Source organism: Taudactylus pleione, unplaced genomic scaffold (genome assembly GCF_031769625.1).
Source record: "Taudactylus pleione unplaced genomic scaffold, aTauple2 ptg001318l, whole genome shotgun sequence".
Taxonomy (NCBI): domain Eukaryota; kingdom Metazoa; phylum Chordata; class Amphibia; order Anura; family Myobatrachidae; genus Taudactylus; species Taudactylus pleione.
Window position 1 is genome coordinate 2050875 of NW_028285718.1, and position 24471 is coordinate 2075345.

A 24471-nucleotide genomic window follows, 5' to 3' on the forward strand; every position below is an offset into this window, starting at 1 on the left:
AGCTTCTTATTTATTTGTCTGCTGTAAAGGTCCCTTCAGCGAAGGGGATACCCGGTGCTCTGCATTCAGTATAAAAAACTGTGTCCTTCTCTTGTTTGACTACGAGGCGCCCTGAGGGGGTGGTAGTCAGCGTCCCAGAGCGTGGGATGCCGACGGTCAAAATACCGGCGCTGTAATCCCGACAGTGTCGGGATCCCTGCTCCCGAAACCTGACCACCGGCATCCAGAAGGTAAGTATCACGGGTTAGGGGGAGGGTTAGGGGTTAGGCACTAGGGGGAGGGTTAGGGGTTAGGCACTAGGGGGAGGGTTAGGGTTAGGCACTAGGGGGAGGGTTAGGTTTAGGGGTTAGGCACTAGGTGGAGGGTTAGGGGTTAGGCACTAGGGGGAGGGTTAGGGGTTAGGCACTAGGGGGAGGGTTAGGGTTAGGCACTAGGGGGAGGGTTAGGTTTAGGGGTTAGGCACTAGGGGGAGGGTTAGGTTTAGGGGTTAGGCACTAAGTGGGAGGGTTAGGTTTAGGGGTTAGGCACTAAGTGGGAGGGTTAGGTTTAGGGGTTAGGCACTAGGGGGAGGGTTAGGGGTTAGGCACTAAGGGGAGGGTTAGGTTTAGGGGTTAGGCACTAAGGGGAGGGTTAGGCACTAGGGGGAGGGTTAGGCACTAGGGGGAGGGTTAGGGGTTAGGCACTAGGGGGAGGGTTAGGGTTAGGCACTAGGGGGAGGGTTAGGGGTTAGGCACTAGGGGATGGTTAGGGGGAGGGTTAGGGGTTAGGCACTAGGGGGAGGGTTAGGGGTTAGGCACTAGGGGGAGGGTTAGGCACTAGGGGGAGGGTTAGGTTTAGGGGTTAGGCACTAGGGGGAGGGTTAGGCACTAGGGGGAGGGTTAGGGGTTAGGCACTAGGGGGAGGGTTAGGTTTAGGGGTTAGGCACTAAGGGGAGGGTTAGGGGTTAGGCACTAGGGGATGGTTAGGGGGAGGGTTAGGGGTTAGGCACTAGGGGGAGGGTTAGGGTTAGGCACTAGGGGGAGGGTTAGGTTTAGGGGTTAGGCACTAGGGGGAGGGTTAGGTTTAGGGGTTAGGCACTAAGTGGGAGGGTTAGGTTTAGGGGTTAGGCACTAAGTGGGAGGGTTAGGTTTATGGGTTAGGCACTAGGGGGAGGGTTAGGGGTTAGGCACTAAGGGGAGGGTTAGGTTTAGGGGTTAGGCACTAAGGGGAGGGTTAGGCACTAGGAGGGTTAGGCACTAGGGGGAGGGTTAGGGGTTAGGCACTAGGGAGAGGGTTAGGGTTAGGCACTAGGGGGAGGGTTAGGGGTTAGGCACTAGGGGATGGTTAGGGGGAGGGTTAGGGGTTAGGCACTAGGGGGAGGGTTAGGGGTTAGGCACTAGGGGGAGGGTTAGGCACTAGGGGGAGGGTTAGGTTTAGGGGTTAGGCACTAGGGGGAGGGTTAGGCACTAGGGGGAGGGTTAGGGGTTAGGCACTAGGGGGAGGGTTAGGTTTAGGGGTTAGGCACTAAGGGGAGGGTTAGGGGTTAGGCACTAGGGGATGGTTAGGGGGAGGGTTAGGGGTTAGGCACTAGGGGATGGTTAGGGGGAGGGTTAGGGGTTAGGCACTAGGGGGAGGGTTAGGGGTTAGGCACTAGGGGGAGGGTTAGGGTTAGGCACTAGGGAGAGGGTTAGGTTTAAGGGTTAGGCACTAGGGGGAGGGTTAGGGGTTAGGCACTAAGGGGAGGGTTAGGGAGAGGGTTAGGCGCTAGGGGGACAGATAGGCTCTAGGGGGAGGGAGAGGCTTAGGCACTAGGGAGGATTAGGCACTAGGGGGAGGGGGAGGCTTAGGCACTAGGGGGAGGTTTAGGCACTAGGGGGAGGTTTAGGCACTAAGGGGGAGGGTTAGGCACTAGGGGGAGGGTTAGGGGGAGGCTTAGGCACTAGGGGGAGGGGAGGCTTAGGCACTAGGGGGAGGGTTAGGCACTAGGGGGAGGGTTAGGCACTAAGGGGGAGGGTTAGGGGTTAGGCAGTAGGGGGAGGGTTAGGCACTAAGGGGGGTGGTTAGGTTTAGGGTGCGAGGAGGAGGAGGTTATGTTCTGGCACCGGGGAGGGAGGGGTAGAGGTAAGGGTTAGTGTTAGGGCACTTATGGAGTCGGGATTCTGAATGAAGGGATGCTGCTGTCGGTATTCCAACTCGCCCTGAGGTATATAAACTCCCTAAATCCTGTAATGGTGAGAGATTAGCATCTGAGTCAGTAATCCCTTCTGATGTGTATTTATCAGTCAATGATTTGATCTTTTTCAGCAATCCCAATGGGCCGGGCCTCACCCACTGGCCGCAATACGACCAAGACGAAGGTTATCTGAAAATTAATTTAGAGCAAGATTCTGCTAAAAGGCTGAAAGCGGATAAATTCAAATTCTGGACGACCACCCTCCCTGAGAGGATCCAGGAGCTGCAGAAGAAAGAGGAGAGTCATTCTGAGCTGTAGGGTTCTCCAGGCGGTCACAGAGGAAGGACGAGCTTACACACGTGTTATGGGGAGACGGAGGCCATGACCGTAACATACCCCAGCCGTACTCTGTATGGGGAACACAGGCAGATATCAGCTCCCAGCTCCTGGCTCTGTATGACCTAGAACCTCCCTATGCCGGGAGCTGCAGTAACACAAGTACATCCTACTAACACCCCATAAAGGTTTCATTTGATTAATGGCCTATCGTTAGGTTTTGATACTGTGAATAATGATGAAATTACTCATTTATTAAAGAAGAAAATTATTTTATTTGTTTTATTCCGTTATTCACTTAGGTCTCCTCATATAGCTAATTTAAAAAAATTCAAGTCACAGGATTTGAAGCTATATATACTCCTGCTAAGTTCTGTAGTGTTGGAAGACATAATACACCTGTCCAATCAGGTCTCTAGGGGGAGACGGGTGCAGATGTGGTGTCATACAGACGCTGGTCTGCCCAGTAATGGTTGTGAATTTGTGTATGGGCAGTAGGCCATGTTATCCAGATTCTAATTGACAATGCATTGGTGTATGGCAGAATTAGGGGCACATTTCCTAAGAATAGTGGCATTAATATCAGCCGCGAGGGAGAGGCACTCTGATGTAGATACCAAGTACTGTAATTGGTGCAAATTCAGGATCTTGATGGGGCTACTTCGCTTCATTAGGCCATGGTGTCGTGCCATGACTTTGAAAAGGGGGTCAAGGCTGTGATTTTAGTCCATCGGTGGGGGGGGTTCTAGGTAAGCTTGTGAGCACCACTGAACCACTGAGCAATATATAAAGTTTGTGCAAATCACCACAGGACTCCGGAGAGCTGCAGAATTTTGACTTTACTAGCTGCAGTGATGCTGAACAATGGTTGCAGAGGCATTACCTGAATAGCAAGTGGGTGGTGGAGATGCAACTTCAGCCGTACACATTAAAGCAACACGACATACAACTATATCCCCATTTTTAAACATAAATAAATAACAAGGACAGTGTAACAGGTGTTGGATGCAGGGACAGTGTAACCAGTGTCTGGGTGTAGGACAGTGTAACAGGTGTCTGGGTGTAGGACAGTGTAACAGGTGTCTGGGTGTAGGACAGTGTAACAGGTGTTGGATGCAGGGACAGTGTAACAGGTGTCTGGGTGTTGGACAGTGTAACAGGTGTCTGGGTGTAGGACAGTGTAACAGGTGTTGGATGCAGGGACAGTGTAACCGGTGTCTGGGTGTAGGACAGTGTAACAGGTGTCTGGGTGTAAGACAGTGTAACAGGTGTCTGGGTGTAGGACAGTGTAACAGGTGTCTGGGTGTAGGACAGTGTAACAGGTGTTGGATGCAGGGACAGTGTAACAGGTGTCTGGGTGTAAAGCTGGGTACACACTGACAGATATATCTGTCCAATCTGTCTGGAGGAAAGGAAAATCTGGTCTGTCTTCCAGGGTTATGGAGCAAATTTCTATTGGTATTTGCTCCCATACAATACCAGATTTTCCTTCCAACCAGACAGATTGGACAGATATATCTGTCAGTGTGTACCCAGCTTTAGACAGTGTAACAGGTGTTGGATGCAGGGACAGTGTAACAGGTGTCTGGGTGTAAGACAGTGTAACAGGTGTTGGATTCAGGGACAGTGTAACAGGTGTTGGATGCAGGGACAGTGTAACAGGTGTTGGATGCAGGGACAGTGTAACAGGTGTCTGGGTGTAGGACAGTGTAACTGGTGTTAGATGCAGGGACAGAGTAACAGGTGTTGGATGCAGGGACAGTGTAAAAGGTGTCTGGGTGTAGGACAGTGTAACTGGTGTTAGATGCAGGGACAGTGTAACAGGTGTTGGATGCAGGGACAGTGTAAAAGGTGTCTGGGTGTAGGACAGTGTAACTGGTGTTAGATGCAGGGACAGTGTAACAGGTGGGAATTGGTATGAAATACCATCGGCCGCATGGCAGGCGGTTCGATTCCCATCAGCGGCAGCCCGACAGAAGCAGAGTGCGACGCAGCGGAAGCCCGACAGCGCTGGAAATCCCGATCGTGGATAGGTAAGTATCCACTAACCTAACCACCCTAACCCTCCTTAGAGGTGCCTAACCCTAACTTTCCCCCCAAGTACCTAACCCTAATCCCCCCTCTAAGTGCCTAACCCTAACCACCCCCTTCCCCGCTGCCTAAACCTAAGTCCCCCAGGGGGGTGCCTAACCCTCCCGGGGGGGTGCCTAACCCTAAGCCCCCCGGGAGCCCTAAACCTAACCCTCCTCCCGCGGCTGTCCGCTCGCGGCGCCCGGCATCACTACGATCGTGATGCCGGTCTCCCGGCTTCGGGGAAATGCCGGCGTCTACATCTAGACGCCCGGCATTTCACCCTTGCCGGGATAAGACAGTCGGGAAGCCGGCTGCCGGTATTTAGGCAGTCGGCTTCCCGATTGCCTCCCACCAGGTGTCTGTGTGTAAGACAGTGTAAGAGATGTTGGATGCATAGACAGTGTAACAGGTGTCTGGGTGTAGGACAGTGTACAGGTGTCTGGGTTTAGTACAGTTTAACAAGTGTTGGATACAGGGACAGTGTAACAGGTGTCTGGGTGTAGGACAGTGTAAGAGATCATGGATGCAGAGACAGTGTAACAGGTGTCTGGGTGTAGGACAGTGTAACGGGTGTTGGATGCGGGGACAGTGTAACAGGTGTCTGGGTGTAAGACAGTGTTACAGGTGTTGGATGCAGGGACAGTGTAACAGGTGTCTGGGTGTAGGACAGTGTAACAGGTGTTGGATGCAGGGACAGTATAACTGGTGTCTAGGTGTAAGACAGTGTAACAGGTGTCTGGGTGTAAGACAGTGTAACAGATGTTGGAAAGTGTAACAGGTGTCTGGGTGTAGGACAGTGTAACAGGTGTTGGATACAGGAACAGTGTAACAGGTATCTGGGTGTAAGACAGTGTAACAGGTGTCTGGGTAAAAGACAGTGTAACAGATGTTGGAAAGTGTAACAGGTGTTGGATGCAGGGACAGTGTAACAGGTGTCTGGGTGTAGGACAGTGTAACAGGTGTTGGATGCAGAAACAGTGTAACAGGTGTCTGAATGTAAGAAAGTGTAACAGGTGTCTGGGTGTAGGACAGTGTAACAGGTGTTGGATGCAGAGACAGTGTAACAGGTGTTGGAAAGTGTAACCGGTGTCTGGGTGTAAGACAGTGTAACAGGTGTTGGATGCAGAGACAGTGTAACAGGTGTTGGAAAGTGTAACCGGTGTCTGGGTGTAAGACAGTGTAACAGGTGTTGGATGCAGGGACAGTGTTACAGGTGTCTGGGTGTAGGACAGTGTAACAGGTGTTGGATGCAGGGACAGTGTAACGGGTGTCTGGGTGTAAGACAGTGTAACAGGTGTTGGATGCAGAGACAGTGTAACTGGTGTCTTGGTGTAAGACAGTGTAACAGGTGTTGGATTCAGAGACAGTGTAACTGGTGTCTAGGTGTAAGACAGTGTAACAGGTGTTGGATGCAGAGACAGTGTAACAGGTGTTGGATGCAGAGACAGTGTAACTGGTGTCTGGGTGTAAGACAGTGTAACAGGTGTTGGATGCAGAGACAGTGTAACTGGTGTTGGATGCAGAGACAGTGTAACAGGTGTTGGATGCAGAGACAGTGTAACAGGTGTCTGGGTGTAAGACAGTGTAACAGGTGTTGGATGCAGAGACAGTGTAACTGGTGTTGGATGCAGAGACAGTGTAACAGGTGTTGGATGCAGAGACAGTGTAACTGGTGTCTTGGTGTAAGACAGTGTAACAGGTGTTGGATGCAGAGACAGTGTAACAGGTGTTGGATTCAGAGACAGTGTAACTGGTGTCTAGGTGTAAGACAGTGTAACAGGTGTTGGATGCAGAGATAGTGTAACAGGTGTTGGATGCAGAGACAGTGTAACAGGTGTCTGGGTGTAGGACAGTGTAACAGGTGTCTGGGTGTAGGACAGTGTACAGGTGTCTGGGTTTAGTACAGTTTAACAAGTGTTGGATACAGGGACAGTGTAACAGGTGTCTGGGTGTAGGACAGTGTAAGAGATCATGGATGCAGACAGTGTAACAGGTGTCTGGGTGTAGGACAGTGTAACGGGTGTTGGATGCGGGGACAGTGTAACAGGTGTCTGGGTGTAAGACAGTGTTACAGGTGTTGGATGCAGGGACAGTGTAACAGGTGTCTGGGTGTAGGACAGTGTAACAGGTGTTGGATGCAGGGACAGTGTAACTGGTGTCTAGGTGTAAGACAGTGTAACAGGTGTCTGGGTGTAAGACAGTGTAACAGATGTTGGAAAGTGTAACAGGTGTCTGGGTGTAGGACAGTGTAACAGGTGTTGGATACAGGAACAGTGTAACAGGTGTCTGGGTGTAAGACAGTGTAACAGGTGTCAGGGTAAAAGACAGTGTAACAGATGTTGGAAAGTGTAACAGGTGTTGGATGCAGGGACAGTGTAACAGGTGTCTGGGTGTAGGACAGTGTAACAGGTGTTGGATGCAGAAACAGTGTAACAGGTGTCTGGATGTAAGAAAGTGTAACAGGTGTCTGGGTGTAGGACAGTGTAACAGGTGTTGGATGCAGAGACAGTGTAACAGGTGTTGGAAAGTGTAACCGGTGTCTGGGTGTAAGACAGTGTAACAGGTGTTGGATGCAGAGACAGTGTAACAGGTGTTGGAAAGTGTAACCGGTGTCTGGGTGTAAGACAGTGTAACAGGTGTTGGATGCAGGGACAGTGTTACAGGTGTCTGGGTGTAGGACAGTGTAACAGGTGTTGGATGCAGGGACAGTGTAACGGGTGTCTGGGTGTAAGACAGTGTAACAGGTGTTGGATGCAGAGACAGTGTAACTGGTGTCTTGGTGTAAGACAGTGTAACAGGTGTTGGATTCAGAGACAGTGTAACTGGTGTCTAGGTGTATGACAGTGTAACAGGTGTTGGATGCAGAGACAGTGTAACAGGTGTTGGATGCAGAGACAGTGTAACTGGTGACTAGGTGTAAGACAGTGTAACAGGTGTTGGATGCAGAGACAGTGTAACTGGTGTTGGATGCAGAGACAGTGTAACAGGTGTTGGATGCAGAGACAGTGTAACAGGTGTCTGGGTGTAAGACAGTGTAACAGGTGTTGGATGCAGAGACAGTGTAACTGGTGTTGGATGCAGAGACAGTGTAACAGGTGTTGGATGCAGAGACAGTGTAACTGGTGTCTTGGTGTAAGACAGTGTAACAGGTGTTGGATGCAGAGACAGTGTAACAGGTGTTGGATGCAGAGACAGTGTAACAGGTGTTGGATTCAGAGACAGTGTAACTGGTGTCTAGGTGTAAGACAGTGTAACAGGTGTTGGATGCAGAGACAGTGTAACAGGTGTTGGATGCAGAGACAGTGTAACAGGTGTCTGGGTGTAGGACAGTGTAACAGGTGTCTGGGTGTAAGACAGTGTAACTGGTGTCTGGGTGTAAGACAGTGTAACAGGTGTCTGGGTGTAAGACAGTGTAACAGGTGTTGGATGCAGAGACAGTGTAACAGGTGTCTGGGTGTAAGACAGTGTAACAGGTGTTGGATGCAGAGACAGTGTAACAGGTGTTGGATGCAGAGACAGTGTAACTTGTGTCTAGGTGTAAGACAGTGTAACAGGTGTTGGATGCAGAGACAGTGTAACTGGTGTCTAGGTGTAAGACAGTGTAACAGGTGTAGGATGCAGAGACAGTGTAACAGGTGTTGGATGCAGAGACAGTGTAACAGGTGTTGGATGCAGAGACAGTGTAACTGGTGTCTAGGTGTAAGACAGTGTAACAGGTGTTGGATGCAGAGACAGTGTAACTGGTGTTGGATGCAGAGACAGTGTAACTGGTGTCTAGGTGTAAGACAGTGTAACAGGTGTTGGATGCAGACACAGTGTAACTGGTGTCTAGGTGTAAGACAGTGTAACAGGTGTTGGATGCAGAGACAATGTAACAGGTGTTGGATGCAGAGACAGTGTAACGTGTCTGGGTGTAAGACAGTGTAACAGGTGTCTGGGTGTAAGACAGTGTAACAGGTGTTGGATGCAGAGACAGTGTAACAGGTGTCTGGGTGTAGGACAGTGTAACAGGTGTTGGATGCAGAGACAGTGTAACTGGTGTCTAGGTGTAAGACAGTGTAACGGGTGTTGGATGCAGAGACAGTGTAACAGGTGTCTGCGTGTAGGACAGTGTAACAGGTGTTGGATGCAGAGACAGTGTAACTGGTGTCTAGGTGTAAGACAGTGTAACAGGTGTTGGATGCAGAGACAGTGTAACAGGTGTCTGGGTGTAAGACAGTGTAACAGGTGTCTGGGTGTAAGACAGTGTAACAGGTGTTGGATGCAGAGACAGTGTAACAGGTGTCTGGGTGTAAGACAGTGTAACAGGTGTTGGATGCAGAGACAGTGTAACAGGTGTCTGGGTGTAAGACAGTGTAACAGGTGTTGGATGCAGAGACAGTGTAACAGGTGTCTGGGTGTAAGACAGTGTAACAGGTGTCTGGGTGTAGGACAGTGTAACAGGTGTTGGATGCAGAGACAGTGTAACAGGTGTCTGGGTGTAAGACAGTGTATCAGGTGTTGGATGCAGAGACAGTGTAACAGGTGTCTGGGTGTAGGACAGTGTAACAGGTGTTGGATGCAGAGACAGTGTAACTGGTGTCTAGGTGTAAGACAGTGTAACAGGTGTTGGATGCAGAGACAGTGTAACAGGTGTCTGGGTGTAAGACAGTGTAACAGGTGTCTGGGTGTAAGACAGTGTAACAGGTGTTTGATGCAGAGACAGTGTAACAGGTGTCTGGGTGTAGGACAGTGTAACAGGTGTTGGATGCAGAGACAGTGTAACAGGTGTCTGGGTGTAAGACAGTGTAACAGGTGTTGGATGCAGAGACAGTGTAACTGGTGTCTGGGTGTAAGACAGTGTAACAGGTGTCTGGGTGTAGGACAGTGTAACAGGTGTTGGATGCAGAGACAGTGTAACAGGTGTCTGGGTGTAGGACAGTGTAACAGATGTTGGATGCAGAGACAGTGTAACAGGTGTCTGGGTGTAGGACAGTGTAACAGGTGTCTGGGTGCAGAGACAGTGTAACAGGTGTCTGGGTGTAGGACAGTGTAACAGGTGTTGGATGCAGAGACAGTGTAACATGTGTCTGGGTGTAAGACAGTGTAACAGGTGTCTGGGTGCAGAGAGACAGTGTAACAGGTGTCTGGGTGTAGGACAGTGTAACAGGTGTTGGATGCAGAGACAGTGTGCAACAAAGAACAAACAAAGTGAAAAAAAATGGGAGATTAAGTGACATTGGAGCTCATTCAGACCTGATTGCAAGTTGCGGCTGCTCGCTGGCAAAAAGGGGCTGGATATTTAAATGAAGTGCTCGCACTGCGTCGCGTAAGGACGCCCACTAAGTTTTAGCGAGCTAGGGCAAAGTGCGCTTGCAAGTGTATAAAGACGCCCCCTTGCCACTCACAAGACACGTCATCTCCGGGAAATGTAGGATTAATCGGGACCATCGAGAGCCATCAGAGCTGCTCGCAGCCCTTGAGGTTGCCTTAACCCACCGCAAGCACAGCGATCAGCGTGGGCTGAAATACATGCAGGTGATGTGTACTAATTATGCACGCCCATTAAACGGCATTTTGGCAGCCTGCCACCCCTGCCTCCGCCACACCACTCCCCCATTTACAAGCACCTTCCCCAGTTATCACCCAGAAACGGCGCTATCTGTAACTCAAAGTAGCGACCTGATAGTGGCTTACGACGAGCTACCAAAAACTGATCGCAAAGACTGGCTTGCGCACTGCGAATTATACACATGCGCAGACGGGCGAAAATCACTCAGAGCGAGCGAGTGCAACTTAGCGACCAGGTCTGAATCAGGTCCATCAGGTCCATAGTCCCAGAATTTTGGATTAGGCCTGAATATTCTCCCAGACCAGGAGACAAACAAAGAGGTTAGTGAAGTGGCCAGTGTCTGATTGAGCTCAGTACTGGGCAGGGGCACGGGACTGTCCTGCACCCCAATAGGTGCTTCTTCAGGGGACTCACTGTCCATGATGACGGGGGTTCTGACACGACTCACGTTGCTGTCGGGTGAGGTGAAGATGTTGGCTCACACACTCCTAGGAGTTGGCGGCTGTTGTGCTTATACAAGGCACCGTCAGATTGCACCACGTAGCCGTTGGGCCTGTTGAAAGGGAATCGGTATGATTTATCAAACACCGACAACGTGAGGCCGACAGGGCTGAAAATCCCGATAGTCCTAAGGTAAGTATTGACTAACCTAATTCCCCCCCCTAACCTTCCCTTAGGGGTGCTTAACCCTAACCTCCCCCCCAGTGCCTAACCCTAATCCACCCTCTAAGTGCCTACACCTAACCCCCCCTTCCCCGCTGCCTAACCCTAAGTCTCCCAGGGGGATGCCTAACCTTAACCTCCCCCCGCGGGGGTGCCTAACCCTAACCCCCCCTTCCCCTAGCCTAAACCTAACCTACCGGGGGGTACCTAACCCTAAGTCCCCCCCGGGAGCCCTAAACCTAACCCTCCCCCCCGCGGCTACTTGTGCCCGGCGTTCCTTCGATCGGGATGCCGGGCGTCGGGCTCCGAGCATAGGTCTAATGACAGGCGTTGTCGTGGAGTCCTGCAGAGCTTCCTGCATGTTGTTCTCAACTTGTGGTCTAAGGGCCTGATTTAGTAAGGATTGCTATTTCGATTGCAGCTGCGATTACGCACGCAGGTCAGTTGCGATAGTATGCTAATCCACTGCGATGGCAATGCGCTCGCATGCACTACATAAGGACGCCCAATTTACTTACCACACAGCCATAATATTTAGCAAGACTGGGAAACAATTGGTACAATCGAGTACCATCGCAGCCTCACGCACACTTACACAAGCTCGCACGCTATGAGACCTCAGACTACATAGGCCATCGCAGTGGATAATTTACGCATGCCCCTGTAACTGCATTCACCCGACCACACTCCCCCATCACCACCCACAAACGGCACTTCCTGTCAATCACTCTGTGATGGGTCTGTGTACTCACTGCGATCGCTGTCCCGAACGCAATAGCCAGTTCGCGCAGAATGCGTATTCGCAGTTGCGTGCGGCAATGAATCAGGCCCTAAGTTTGAACCAGATAGTGGGAATGATGGTGGGGGTGCATATAGACCAAAGGAGAGGGAACTCCATCTCTCAGAATATTTTTCAAGTTGAGGAGCGTCATAAACACATCACAACCATCTCTATAATATTTATCTAACACCTGCTTTGCAGAACATACTGCCCTTTCTGCTAATGTACATTCACTCATACAAGGGACTCCTTCCTATACATTCAAAGAGAGGTCAGGAATCTCATGGAGAGTGAGCGGTGCCATGGTATGATGGGCCCATAAAGCATGGCAGGGGGCATATGCTGAGACAACACACTCAATGTCAGCAGCCATAGAGGGCCAAAAGAAGACATCCATATCCTGCCGTATGGTGGCCTAATGCCAGGGGTGCCCCTGGTGGGCATGTTGAGGCCACGAGACAGTTCCTTGGAAGAAGAAGGCCAGCTATGCAGGACAACACAAGACAACCATTGCCAGAGGTCATCCCTGAGATCCTCCAACCACATGGAGGAGAGGACATCAAACTCCATGACATCTAGGTCAATCAATATCAGCATCAGGGACATGTTATAAGGTGTCAGCAACATGGAGGTCCTAGATACACTTGTACACGACATCCAGATGGTACCGTTGGAGCTTGAGCATGAAACATTGAATTCATGCTGAGGCAGCGTTCAGGAGATATTAGAGAATGGTAATCAGGGGTTGGGGGTCTGTATCAACCAGAGCTAAAACTTCCTTTTCAATTTGAATGTAACACGATTCAGGTCCCTGGAAGCAAAACCAATGGGTTTGTTACACTGCAGGCTGACAGAACCAAGACCAAGCTGGGAGGCATCGGCAGAGATCACAGCAGGAACATGCACATCAAAAAACTGGAGCACCGAGCTGAAAGTGAGCCTGGCCTTGAGGGGAGAAATAGCAGCAGCCAACCAACATCACTCAATGTCGCTGTGAAAAAGCTGGTGGAGCTGGGCTGTGACCTCACTGTAGTGTGGCATATATTCTGAAAGGTAGTTGGTCTTACCAAAAATCCGTTTTGGCAGGATCCAGATCAACACCGTCTGAAGTTAGGAGATGGCCAACATATGGGACCACAGTTGCTATCAGGGTTTAACTGTATGTTGATTTCACAAGATCTTTGGAGGACCTCACGGAGACCCATATCATGTTCTTCCATGGTGCGACCCCAAACGAGAGATGCTTCATGCAACGTTTGAATACTTTACTGCCTGTGCATATGCTGCAGGACATTCGGAGGAAGGCGTACCTGCCCACAGGTGTCATGAACGTGGCATTATTCTTTGGCAACTGTGATCCGCCAGAATCCACATTTGTCATTCTGAGTGGTAAATATCGTTGTATTTGGCATATCAGCTATTACCTGCTCTACAGTCTTGAGGGGGTGATGCGGTCTCATCAGCGCTTTGTTCAGATGCACAAGGCAAATGCAGATGCGTACTGAACCGTCTTTTTTTGCTGCCGAAACCATAGCCGGCGCCCATGGGCTGGTTTCTACCACTGGAGCAGTGACGCCAATGCTGTCATGTGATTTTAGTCAGATAAACAAAGAAACAGAAAAAGAAACTCTGTTGTGCGAGCACTCTTATACTAGATTATCAAAAATTGGACAAGTGTGTCCTAAAAAGATTTATCATTTTATAAGAGAGTGTGGACTGCAGGCGCTTAATGAGATATTCTTGTCATATACAGTGTTATAGGTTCTAAAATCTCAGATATGAATATTTTTGCCTTTAAAATCAACAGAGGCAAAACACTGTATATAGCACCTGTGTTTTCCGTGTGTGAGTTGTATGTACACAGTTACTGTCGTTGTCATTTTTCTTGTTTATGATGAAATAGAATTCAACAGACTTGTGGATTAATATACAGCTAAAGGGGAAGGCCCTTCTAGAAATAAGAGTGATTAGCCATCTGTGGGAAAGGTGTTTGTGACCTATTTTTTCATATATTAAGTGATAACCATATGAGGCACTTTGACATCCTATCCACACTGCGAGTTTCTTCTGTAATCTCTATTAACTGCAGGCTATCTCATTAAAGTCATTCTCTCATTGAGTGTCCGATGCTTTATGTATGACACTCAACAGCAGAAACGAAATGTGAGCAACGCCCCTGTTAGTCTGTTGTTTCCACAGGCAATTTGTCCTCCGGTAATCTCTCACTCCTCATAGATAGCCTATAGCATAGGTGAGGAGCAGTAGAATGAGGAGAGGCAACTCTATGCCTGGACTTTACTGAACTTTCTTATACCCACTACTCATTTCAAATAATAACATTTACGGGTACAACTGCTTCTAAACTATACGTATATTTACTGGAATTTAATCTCATTATACTGTATATTTTATTCCTATATTTCGCCAGTCCCAGGGTGCTTACTATTTTCTATTTTTAATTGTATGTATTGTCTCTGTGTATAATGTATGTGTTTATTCTCCTTTAATTTTTGGACATTTAGTGGACATTTCTATGGTTCCTTTTAGATACATGTAATAAAGGTTAATTTTTAGGACACACTTGTCCAATTTTTGATAATCTAGTATAAGAGTGCTCGCACAACAGAGTTTCTTTTCCTGTTTCTTTGTTTATCTGACTAATGTTTGACTCTAGCGAGCACCACCACTTCTCTTTCATTTCACCTGCTTCATTTACGGTATAACTAGGTGAGGTTAGTGGTATTTCTGCATATGTACAGACACATGTACATATAAATATAGGTATTGTTATACCGTTAATTATATATTCTTTTACACAAATTATTTTGCCTGTGCAACAAGTCCTCCCGTTCCCCATTCCCTTTGTTAAAGAATCATGTGATTTTACTTCTCAGCACACGTCTGGGAGCGCACACAGGGAGAAATTCAGCCTCGTCAGCCTCGTCTAAACTCATGTGATAGGTGGCTGTGAATTCCCCAGTGGTATTACAGTTGAACAGATCAGTAAAGTCTTTTAACCCTGGGACATCCTGTAGAATGACATATACATCAGCACTTAAACCCAGGAGCGTTGTGACAGTACTGCTCACTATATGGACCTTCAGCCTGTGCAGTCCCGAGGTCAGTAATCGTGCAGTGGTGACCGATGTCTGTGATGTTTTCTTGCGGAGCCTCCACAGTGTGAACTCGGTCTGGTTGGTTGCTGGAACGTACAGTGGGCCTGATTCAGAGCCGCTCGTTTGCTCTGAGCGATGTTCGCACATCTGCGCATGCGTATGGGTCGTAATGGGCATGCGCCAACCAGTCATTGCGGTCAGAAATCATGCGCTCGTAAAATAGCGAGGGCCTGCTAATTTGAGTGACAGAATGAGGCGTTTGTGGGTGGTAACAGGGGAAGGTGCTTGAAAAAGGGGGAGTGGAGATCCGAACGCAGGCGTGCCAAACGGTCAAAACGGGCGTTTAATGGGAGGGCATAATTAGTAAAGGAGCGTCATTGACCACGTCAGTTGGTTGTCTTTTAGCCTGAACTGCTCGCAGTAAATCATACCACAAGCACTGCGAGCAGTTCAGACGCCTTTCGATGTTCCCGATTAATCTAATAAATAGCGGAGATGACGTGTGATGTGAACGGCAAAGGGGTGTCTTTACAAAATAGCGAGCACATGTTTCGGACGCTCAATTTAAATATCCGGTCTGATGTATTACATATACTGCACTATGGGCCTGATTCAGCAAGGAACGTAAGTGAGAGAACGCACGCACTCAGCCGATGTTTCCGCAATGTGCGTACGTGAACTACCATCTGCCATGGGAACTGTGTGAGCAGAGTGTACGCAGACCCAAGGCAGAGTGATTGACAGGAAATGCCGTTTGTGGGTGGTGACGGGGGATGGTCGGGCGAACGCAGGCGTGCCAGTACATTGGAACGCCGTTATAGGGGCATGCATATATAAGGCAGTGCGTCGGCATACGCAGCCATACCGTAATTTGTACACAGGAAGCGGCCAAAATCCTGCGTCAGGTCAGATCCACCACTAATATGCTAATGAGTCCTATGGTTCTCGATGTTACCGATGTTTGCGCTATCTTGCGTACTGATCAGGCTGTGAGTAAAGGAGATGGGCGGCATAATATGGGGCTGGGGGTCTGCATCTTCTACTGCGATCTCCGTGCGTATGCATTGATTAGTATATTCTCGCAGCGGCCGGGTGCGTGCATCTGCCAGCGTGCGTTCCTTGCTGAATCAGGCCCAATGTATGATGCAGACTATAGCTTGTTAAGTGCTAATTATACCCTCTTCATGGGCTGGCCACACGTGCTGTATTATGAAGTATTTGGAAACCCCTCTCTAGAAATCCTGCGTTTGCCCCTGGGTGTGAGAATTGCCCCTCGGTGTGAGAATTGCCCCTGGGTGTGAGAATTGCCCCTGGGCGTGAGAATTGCCCCTCGGTGTGAGAATTGCCCCTGGGTGTGAGAATTGCCCCTGGGTGTGAGAATTGCCCCTCGGTGTGAGAATTGCCCCTGGGTGTGAGAATTGCCCCTGGGTGTGAGAATTGCCCCTCTGTGTGAGAATTGCCCCTGGGTGTGAGAATTGCCCCTCTGTGTGAGAATTGCCCCTGGGTGTGAGAATTGCCCCTCTGTGTGAGAATTGCCCCTGGGTGTGAGAATTGCCCCTCTGTGTGAGAATTGCCCCTGGGTGTGAGAATTGCCCCTGGGTGTGAGAATTGCCCCTCTGTGTGAGAATTGCCCCTGGGTGTGAGAATTGCCCCTCTGTGTGAGAATTGCTCCTCGCTGTGAGAATTGCCCCTCTGTGTGAGAATTGCCCCTGGGTGTGAGAATTGCCCCTTGGTGTGAGAATTACCCCTGGGTGTGAGAATTGCCCCTGGGTGTGAGAATTGCCCCTCTGTGTGAGAATTGCCCCTCGCTGTGAGAATTGCCCCTCTGTGTGAGAATTGCCCCTGGGTGTGAGAATTGCCCCTGGGTGTGAGAATTGCCCCTCTGTGTGAGAATTGCCCCTGGGTGTGAGAATTGCCCCTGGGTGTGAGAATTGCCCCTCTGTGTGAGAATTGCCCCTGGGTGTGAGAATTGCCCCTGGGCGTGAGAATTGCCCCTCTGTGTGAGAATTGCCCCTGGGTGTGAGAATTGCCCCTCGATGTGAGAATTGCCCCTCTGTGTGAGAATTGCCCCTGGGTGTGAGAATTGCCCCTTTGTGTGAGAATTGCCCCTCGCTGTGAGAATTGCCCCTGGGTGTGAGAATTGCCCCTCTGTGTGAGAATTGCCCCTCGCTGTGAGAATTGCCCCTCTGTGTGAGAATTGCCCCTGGGTGTGAGAATTGCTCCTCGCTGTGAGAATTGCTCCTCGCTGTGAGAATTGCCCCTCTGTGTGAGAATTGCCCCTGGGTGTGAGAATTGCCCCTTGGTGTGAGAATTACCCCTGGGTGTGAGAATTGCCCCTGGGTGTGAGAATTGCCCCTCTGTGTGAGAATTGCCCCTGGGCGTGAGAATTGCTCCTCGCTGTGAGAATTGCCCCTCTGTGTGAGAATTGCCCCTGGGTGTGAGAATTGCCCCTTGGTGTGAGAATTACCCCTGGGTGTGAGAATTGCCCCTGGGTGTGAGAATTGCCCCTCTGTGTGAGAATTGCCCCTGGGCGTGAGAATTGCCCCTGGGTGTGAGAATTGCCCCTCTGTGTGAGAATTGCCCCTGGGTGTGAGAATTGCCCCTGGGTGTGAGAATTGCCCCTGGGTGTGAGAATTGCCCCGGCTGCAGTGTGCCTCAGGAGATGGATAGAAGCCATTTGTTGCTGTCTGGTGTATTGCTGGCTCTGTGTAACGTATAATTCCCGCTCTGTCATACGCTGTGGCACATTCTAAGAAATGCTACGTCAGCAGCTATTACCCAACACTTTCCACATCACGTACTTCCAGCAGCTGGAAAACCCCAGATACGCCCATCCGCACCCATCCGCATGGTGGTTCCTCTCTGCCAACACATTTACCACAGATCTGCTGCTCAAAGTCTGGCTAACATCAGTCATATTACAGTAACGTTACCACACAAAGAGACAATAATATAAATATACAGCAGTGATTCCTGTTAGTTACCTGAGATATATGATGTAGGATGTTGTACTCATCCTATGACTCCTGTATAACAGGCACATTAATGACATCAAGTAGTGTTAATAAATAAAAATATATATATACTAGCGACCCGCCCTGACTTCACGCGGGAGACATTTACAATGTAATAGTGTAACAGTGTTATTTAACCGCTCATATGAGATTGCCTTGTAGATAACATTAGTTGTTTTTCCTCCTGACGTCAACACGAAAAGATTTAGGAGCTCATTCAGACCCGATCGCTAAGCAGCGGCCACTCGCTTGCAAAATCAAGCGTTCGCACTTTGCGGTGTAAGGACGCCCTCTATGTCCTAGAGAGCGATGGCAGTGAGCGTACGCAGGACTATAAAACCTCCCACCTGTCACTCGCTGCATTCGTCATCCCCAGGAAGTGCGTATTTATTCTGGAACATCAAGGGCCATCGGAGCTGCTCGCAGCGCTTGTGATAGATCCTACCCTCCTGCAGGCACTGCGATCAGTTCAGGCTCAAATACAACCAAGTGACGTGTTCAGTGACGCTACTTTGCTAATTAGGCACACCCATTAAACACCGTTCTAACGGTCAGACACGCCTGCGTTCGCACAGCCACACCCCCGTTCACAAGCACCTTCCCCTGTTACCACCCGCGATATATGTCACTCAGAGTAGTGGCCAGTCTGTGTGCAACGAGCGAACCATACGCGTGCGTAGATGTGCGATTATCGGCAACAGCGAGCGGCCGCTTCTTAGCTATCGGGTCTGAATGAGCTCCTTAGTTCTGACGTGACGCGCAAAAGGGCCACGTAATGTTGTCCATGAGTTAAACAGTCTCCACCTAGGTCACCTCCAGCCGCGTTACGTGTCTGTTCCTGCGCTTTATTTATGGTCATGTCATAGCCGACTCTTACCGGAAATTGGACGCGTTTGACATTAAACAATAGTTTTTTACATAAATGATATAGGAACGGTAATTAAAGGGAAAACTGACATTTTGTATCAGTAATCAGGGCTTACATCAATATTTCTGGTGAAACCGGATAATACTTAGCAATCTCTATGTGATATAATATAAAGTCCATCGTTGTGATATATCTGTAACAGTTTAGGAAGCGTAAGCGAAGAAAGCGCTCGGACATCCGTATTCTCATGGACTTGCGTCACTATAATTGTCACAGGCTCCGCCTCCTTTTTGTCATACATTAATGTTTCATACACCTAAATCTCGGCAAATGCTCTATAGCAGTGGTTCTCAAACTCAGTCCTCAGGACCCCACACAGGTCACGTTTTCCAGGTCACCCAGCAGGTGCACAGGTGTGTTCATTACTCACTGACACATTTTAAAAGGTGCACAGGTGGTTATAATTATTTCACTTTTGATTCTGTGAAGAGACCTGGAAAACATGCACTGTGTGGGGTCCTGAGGACCAAGGGCCTGATTCAGACCAGGTCGCAAGCGCTGTGCGCTCGCAACCGGGTCAATGGTGGCACAGAGCGCATGCGCATGATGGAGCCGGCTCCATCGCGCGCATGCGCGAGACCCGGATAGCGACGGGCAATCCGTCACTCCGGGTCTCGCACCAAAGGGGGCGTGCTGTCGATGTTGAGTGACAGCTAGCCCCCTTTGGTGGGCGGGCTGGGGGGGTGGGTGCCCAAACGGAGGCATTCCCATGAGAACGCCTACCGTTTGGGGCCGGCACCACTGACATCACAAGTGATGTCAGTGGAAAGATTCCGGCTCTTTTAGAGCTGAAATCTCTCTGGGGCTTGCGGCAACGAGACCCTACCACAAGCGTCTCGTCGCAAGCCCGATGGTCGCGATGGTCTTGACCATCGCGACCATCATCATGGCCGCTCGCTGTAGCTGTGGGTAGCGGCCAGGAGGCTGTTATTAAAAAAAAAAAAACCCGGCCCTGATTCAGTGTGAGCGCTCTGTCAGAGCGACCGGGTCTGAATCAGGCCCCGTGTTTGAGAACCTGTGCTCTATAGAATAGTGACAATTGCATCGCAATCCGTCCAGTGGTTCCCGAGATTATCCCGAACACACAGACAGACGCCTACCAGGGACTTTATTTTATACTATGTATAGAAGATTCAGAACTATTTTTCAGTCTTTGTGAAAAATGACGTCCCAGAGCCGCCTAGTAGCCTAAACCTGTAACATTTTATGTGTAAAGTTTGGCTGCTGCCTGTAGTGCTGCTTCTCTCAGACTACAGTGCTGCTGCCTCAGGCGGCCATCTTGAGGAATCCTGGTCTACTTGGAGAACTATTATATGAAGTGTGACAGTCCGGACCTATCGTCCCTCTTCAGGTATTGTGCTCTTTACATCTTCTCCTTGGCGATCAGCTACCTGTGGTGTATTTATGATTATTGCTTTGAAATTCTTAAGTAAAACTTATAATAATATTGATGGAATTTTCATCCGGCTCCTGACAATATACTTTATATACTCTCACGTATCCTCTGAATCCCACAGGACGTAAGGAAAGAGAAAGAGGTCAGGAGAATAGGGAAGAACCAGTAAGAAATTAAAGATTCCTTTCTGAACGCGCCATCTTGCTTTTCAGCGTGAGTTTTGGTACGCCCATCTTCAATTTAATATTATATATGAGTGACAACTTCTACTCCATGCATATTAGTTGGGGATAAGGAATTTGTCAGGATTCAGCCTGGGATCGGCCGTTACTCACCGCGGCGCCGGCTTCCCCTGATAAGGCGCCAGGTGCGGCGATGGCTGAGTATTATCCTCGGGGCCCTGTTGGCGCTTGGATACAACAGGACAAAGGGATTTAGGTGTCCCTGGACTGCTTATGGTCTTAGCCACAGTTTCTGAACTTGACAGTAACACTTTACGTATAAGGGAGGATGTTCCTAGGTGGTTAACGTCCCTACCCCTACTTATTTCACCTTTACATATGGTATATATGGCAAGACAGTAGTTGTCCGGATTTGGACTGAAATATTTCCAGACCAAAGAGGTGGAATGTTTGGTCTTCTGCCCAGGCATGACCGTGATGGGCTTTTTCATCCCACGGACAACAACTGTCACCCCCGAAGCCTGATTTAAACAAACCACATCACCATCAGAATCCTCCTCGCCAACTTCCTCCTCAGCGCCAGCTACACCAGTATCCTCATCCTGTTGTACTTCAACAGTGACATCTTCAATTTGCATATCAGCAAGTGGACTGTGGGTGCTCCTTTCAGCACTTGCAGGGGGCGTGCAAATGGTGGAAAGAGCCACCTCTTCCCGTCCAGTGCTGGGAAGGTCAGGCATCGCAACCACCACCACACTTGGACTCTCCTTGGGGATTTGTGATATCTTCTTAGAAAGCACAGTTCTTCGCTGTGCTTTTGCCAGCTTAAATCGTTTGATTTGTGTAGCGGGAGGAGGAGGGCTTCCATCGTCATGGGAAGCTGAACCACTAGTCATGAACATAGGGAAAGACCTTAGCCGTTCCTTGCCACTCCGTGTCGTAAATGGCATATTGGCAAGTTTACATGTTCTCCATTATTTTTATGGAGTGAATAACCCCTGTACAATTATTAGTATGAGTGTACCCCTACAGTAGACAGGGCAGCCCCTGTACAAATTATTAGTATGAGTGTACCCCTACAGCAGACAGGGCACCCCCTGTAACAATTAATAGTATGAGTGTACCCCTACAGCAGACAGGGCAGCCCCTGTAACAATTAATAGTATGAGTGTACCCCTACAGCAGACAGGGCACCCCCTGTAACAATTAATAGTATGAGTGTACCCCTACAGCAGACAGGGCAGCCCCTGGACAACACAGTACTACAGCCAGCCAGCCCCTAAGGACAGGACAACAGCCAGCCTCTATATGGACAAGGACAACAGTAGCCAGTCAGCCCCTATGTATTGCATATGAAATTATGAATATGACTATGTGATTGGAAAACAGTAGCCAGTCAGCCCCTATGGTCAGCGTCAGCAACAGCTCCTTCCCTCCTTCTTCACAGTAGCCAGCCGGACTTTATTATTATTATTATTTTTTTATATATAACAGACTCGTCCGTCTAACACACTGAGCTCCCAGCTCCCTCCTAACTCACAGCCGGAATGAAAAATTGTGGCAATCGCGGGACCTTTATAGAATCCAAAACCAGCGAGAATCCGCGTGATGATGACGTTTTGCCTCGATTTCAGTTCCGAGCCAGGCGGGAAAACCCAAGTCTGACTCGGTTGCTGGCGCAGATCAGGGGGGCTCGGGGGGGTTCAGATTTTGGAAATCCGAACCACTCACCCCTAGTATAAATAGCAATGTATAATTGTCACCACAATCTGAGGATAAATATTAGCCTCCTATAACCATATCAGCTAGTGACACATGATGGATAATAGCCTTAAATTGGTAATACTCCAATTAATGAATAGCTAACAATACTGTGGAAATAGGGCTTGGGTACGGGAATACAGACAGCGACATCCGGCATTAGTGTCCTAATGCTAACCCCTAACCCACCTTTCCTGAAGCCTAACTGTAACCCTCCCCTCCCCAGCCTTACCCTATCCCTCCCCCCGCAGCCTAACCCTCTCCCCCCTGCAGCCTAACCCTCCCCCCCTGCAGCCTATCCCTCTCCCCCCCGCGCATCCTTACCCTTACCCCCCCCCCACCGCAGCTTAACTCTCCACCCCCCGCGGCCTATCCCTCTCCCCCCCACAGGCTATCCCTTTCCCCCCCCGCATCCTTACCGGTTACCCCTCCCACCGCAGACTAACTCTCCCCCCCCGCGGCCTATCCCTCTCCCCCCCGCAGCCTTACCCTATCCCTCGCCCCGCAGCCTAACCCTCTCCCCCCGCAGCCTATCCCTCTCCCCCCCCCACAGCCTTACCCTATCCCTCCCCCCGCAGCCTAACCCTCTCCCCCCCACAGGCTATCCCTTTCCCCCCCCACGCCTCCTTACCCTTACAGCCCCCCCACCGCAGCCTAACTCTCCCCCCCGGAAGCCTAACCCTCTCCCCCCCCCCCGCGGCCTATCCCTCTCCCCCCCATAGCCTTACCCTATCCCTCCCCTCCGCAGCCTTATCCTATCCCTCCCCCCGCAGCCTTATCCTATCCCTCCCCCGGCAGCCTTATCCTATCCCTCCCCCCGCAGCCTTATCCTATCCCTCCCCCCACAGCCTATCCCTCCCCTCCGCAGCCTTATCCTATCCCTCCCCTCCGCAGCCTTATCCTATCCCTCCCCCCGCAGCCTTATCCTATCCCTCCCCCCGCGGCCTTATCCTATCCCTCCCCTCCGCAGCCTTATCCTATCCCTCCCCCCGCAGCCTTATCCTATCCCTCCCCCCGCAGCCTTATCCTATCCCTCCCCCCGCAGCCCTATCCTATCCCTCCCCTCCGCAGCCTTATCCTATCCCTCCCCCCGCAGCCTTATCCTATCTCTCCCCTCCGCAGCCTTATCCTATCCCTCCCCCCGCAGCCTTATCCTATCCCTCCCCTCCGCAGCCTTATCCTATCCCTCCCCCCGCAGCCTTATCCTATCCCTCCCCCCACAGCCTTACCCTATCCCTCCCCCCGCAGCCTTATCCTATCCCTCCCCTCCGCAGCCTTATCCTATCCCTCCACCCGCAGCCTTATCCTATCCCTCCCCCCGCAGCCTTATCCTATCCCTCCCCCCGCAGCCTTATCCTATCCATCCCCCCACAGCCTTATCCTATCCCTCCCCCCCGCAGCCTTATCCTATCCCTCCCCCCGCAGCCTTATCCTATCCCTCCCCCCGCAGCCTTATCCTATCCCTCCCATCCGCAGCCTTATCCTAACCCTCCCTCCGCAGCCTTATCCTATCCCTCCCTCCGCAGCCTTATCCTATCCCTCCCCCCGCAGCCTTATCCTATCCCTCCCCCCGCAGCCCTATCCTATCCCTCCCCCCGCAGCCTTATCCTATCCCTCCCCTCCGCAGCCTTATCCTATCCCTCCCCCCGCAGCCTTATCCTATCCCTCCCCCCGCAGCCTTATCCTATCCCTCCCCCCGCAGCCTTATCCTATCCCTCCCCCCGCAGCCCTATCCTATCCCTCCCCCCGCAGCCTTATCCTATCCCTCCCCCCGCAGCCTTATCCTATCCCTCCCCCCGCAGCCTTATCCTATCCCTCCCCCCGCAGCCTTATCCTATCCCTCCCCTCCGCAGCCTTATCCTATCCCTCCCCCCGCAACCTTATCCTATCCCTCCCCTCCACAGCCTTATCCTATCCCTCCCCCCGCAGCCTAGCCCTATCCCCCTCTGCAGCCTAACCTTAACCCATACTTGCCGAAGCAGGTGGGCGGTTATGGGGTCTTATGGGTTATGTCATTAAGCCCCGCCCCTCATGGTTAATTGAAGCGACTAGTGCGTATTTAAATAGGGGGTTGGGCAAAATGACGCCATTCTTTAAGAACTCGTCATTAGGCCCCACCCCCTACTCAGAGACCCTCGGGCGCTGTGGAAATTCTCCCCATTCTGCTCACTTTACTAGGAAGTGGGCAGGAATGCGGGATAAGTGCCTACTCTGCCGGGGGGTGCGGGGGGTTAGCAGGAAAATCCTTCCATGACTTCCGGGAGAGAAGGAATGTATGCCATAACCCTCCCCCTAATGCCTAAACCCAACCCTAACCCTAATACTGATTGCCGGGATGGTAACTACATCCTGGAAAGAGGAGGGGTCTCACCCATATACCAATATCTCACTGTGATGTATAGTGCAAAATAGAGTATGTTCAATAGCGCCCAGGTCCAGACTTTGCAATCTATCAGTCAGCCCTGCTCTATCATGACCATGCGGATATATAATGTATCAGTCAGCCCTGCTCTATCAT

The 24471-nt window shown here is 50.5% G+C and overlaps 2 protein-coding genes across 2 annotated transcripts in view; both read left to right on the forward strand.

Annotated features, from left to right (window-relative positions):
• Positions 1-2764, forward strand: part of LOC148443178 (cocaine esterase-like) — an 87809-nt gene extending 85045 nt beyond the window's left edge. The window contains exon 13 of the mRNA XM_088463128.1: positions 2284-2764. Within this exon, the coding sequence (XP_088319254.1) occupies positions 2284-2470 (187 nt within the window). The 3' untranslated portion in view covers positions 2471-2764. The remainder of the gene's footprint in view (positions 1-2283) is intronic.
• An 11821-nt stretch (positions 2765-14585) lies between these two features.
• The window catches only part of LOC148443179 (mixed lineage kinase domain-like protein), a 66624-nt gene continuing 56738 nt past the window's right edge, over positions 14586-24471 (forward strand). Inside the window, exon 1 of the mRNA XM_088463127.1 lies at positions 14586-14676. Within this exon, the coding sequence (XP_088319253.1) occupies positions 14593-14676 (84 nt within the window). The 5' untranslated portion in view covers positions 14586-14592. The remainder of the gene's footprint in view (positions 14677-24471) is intronic.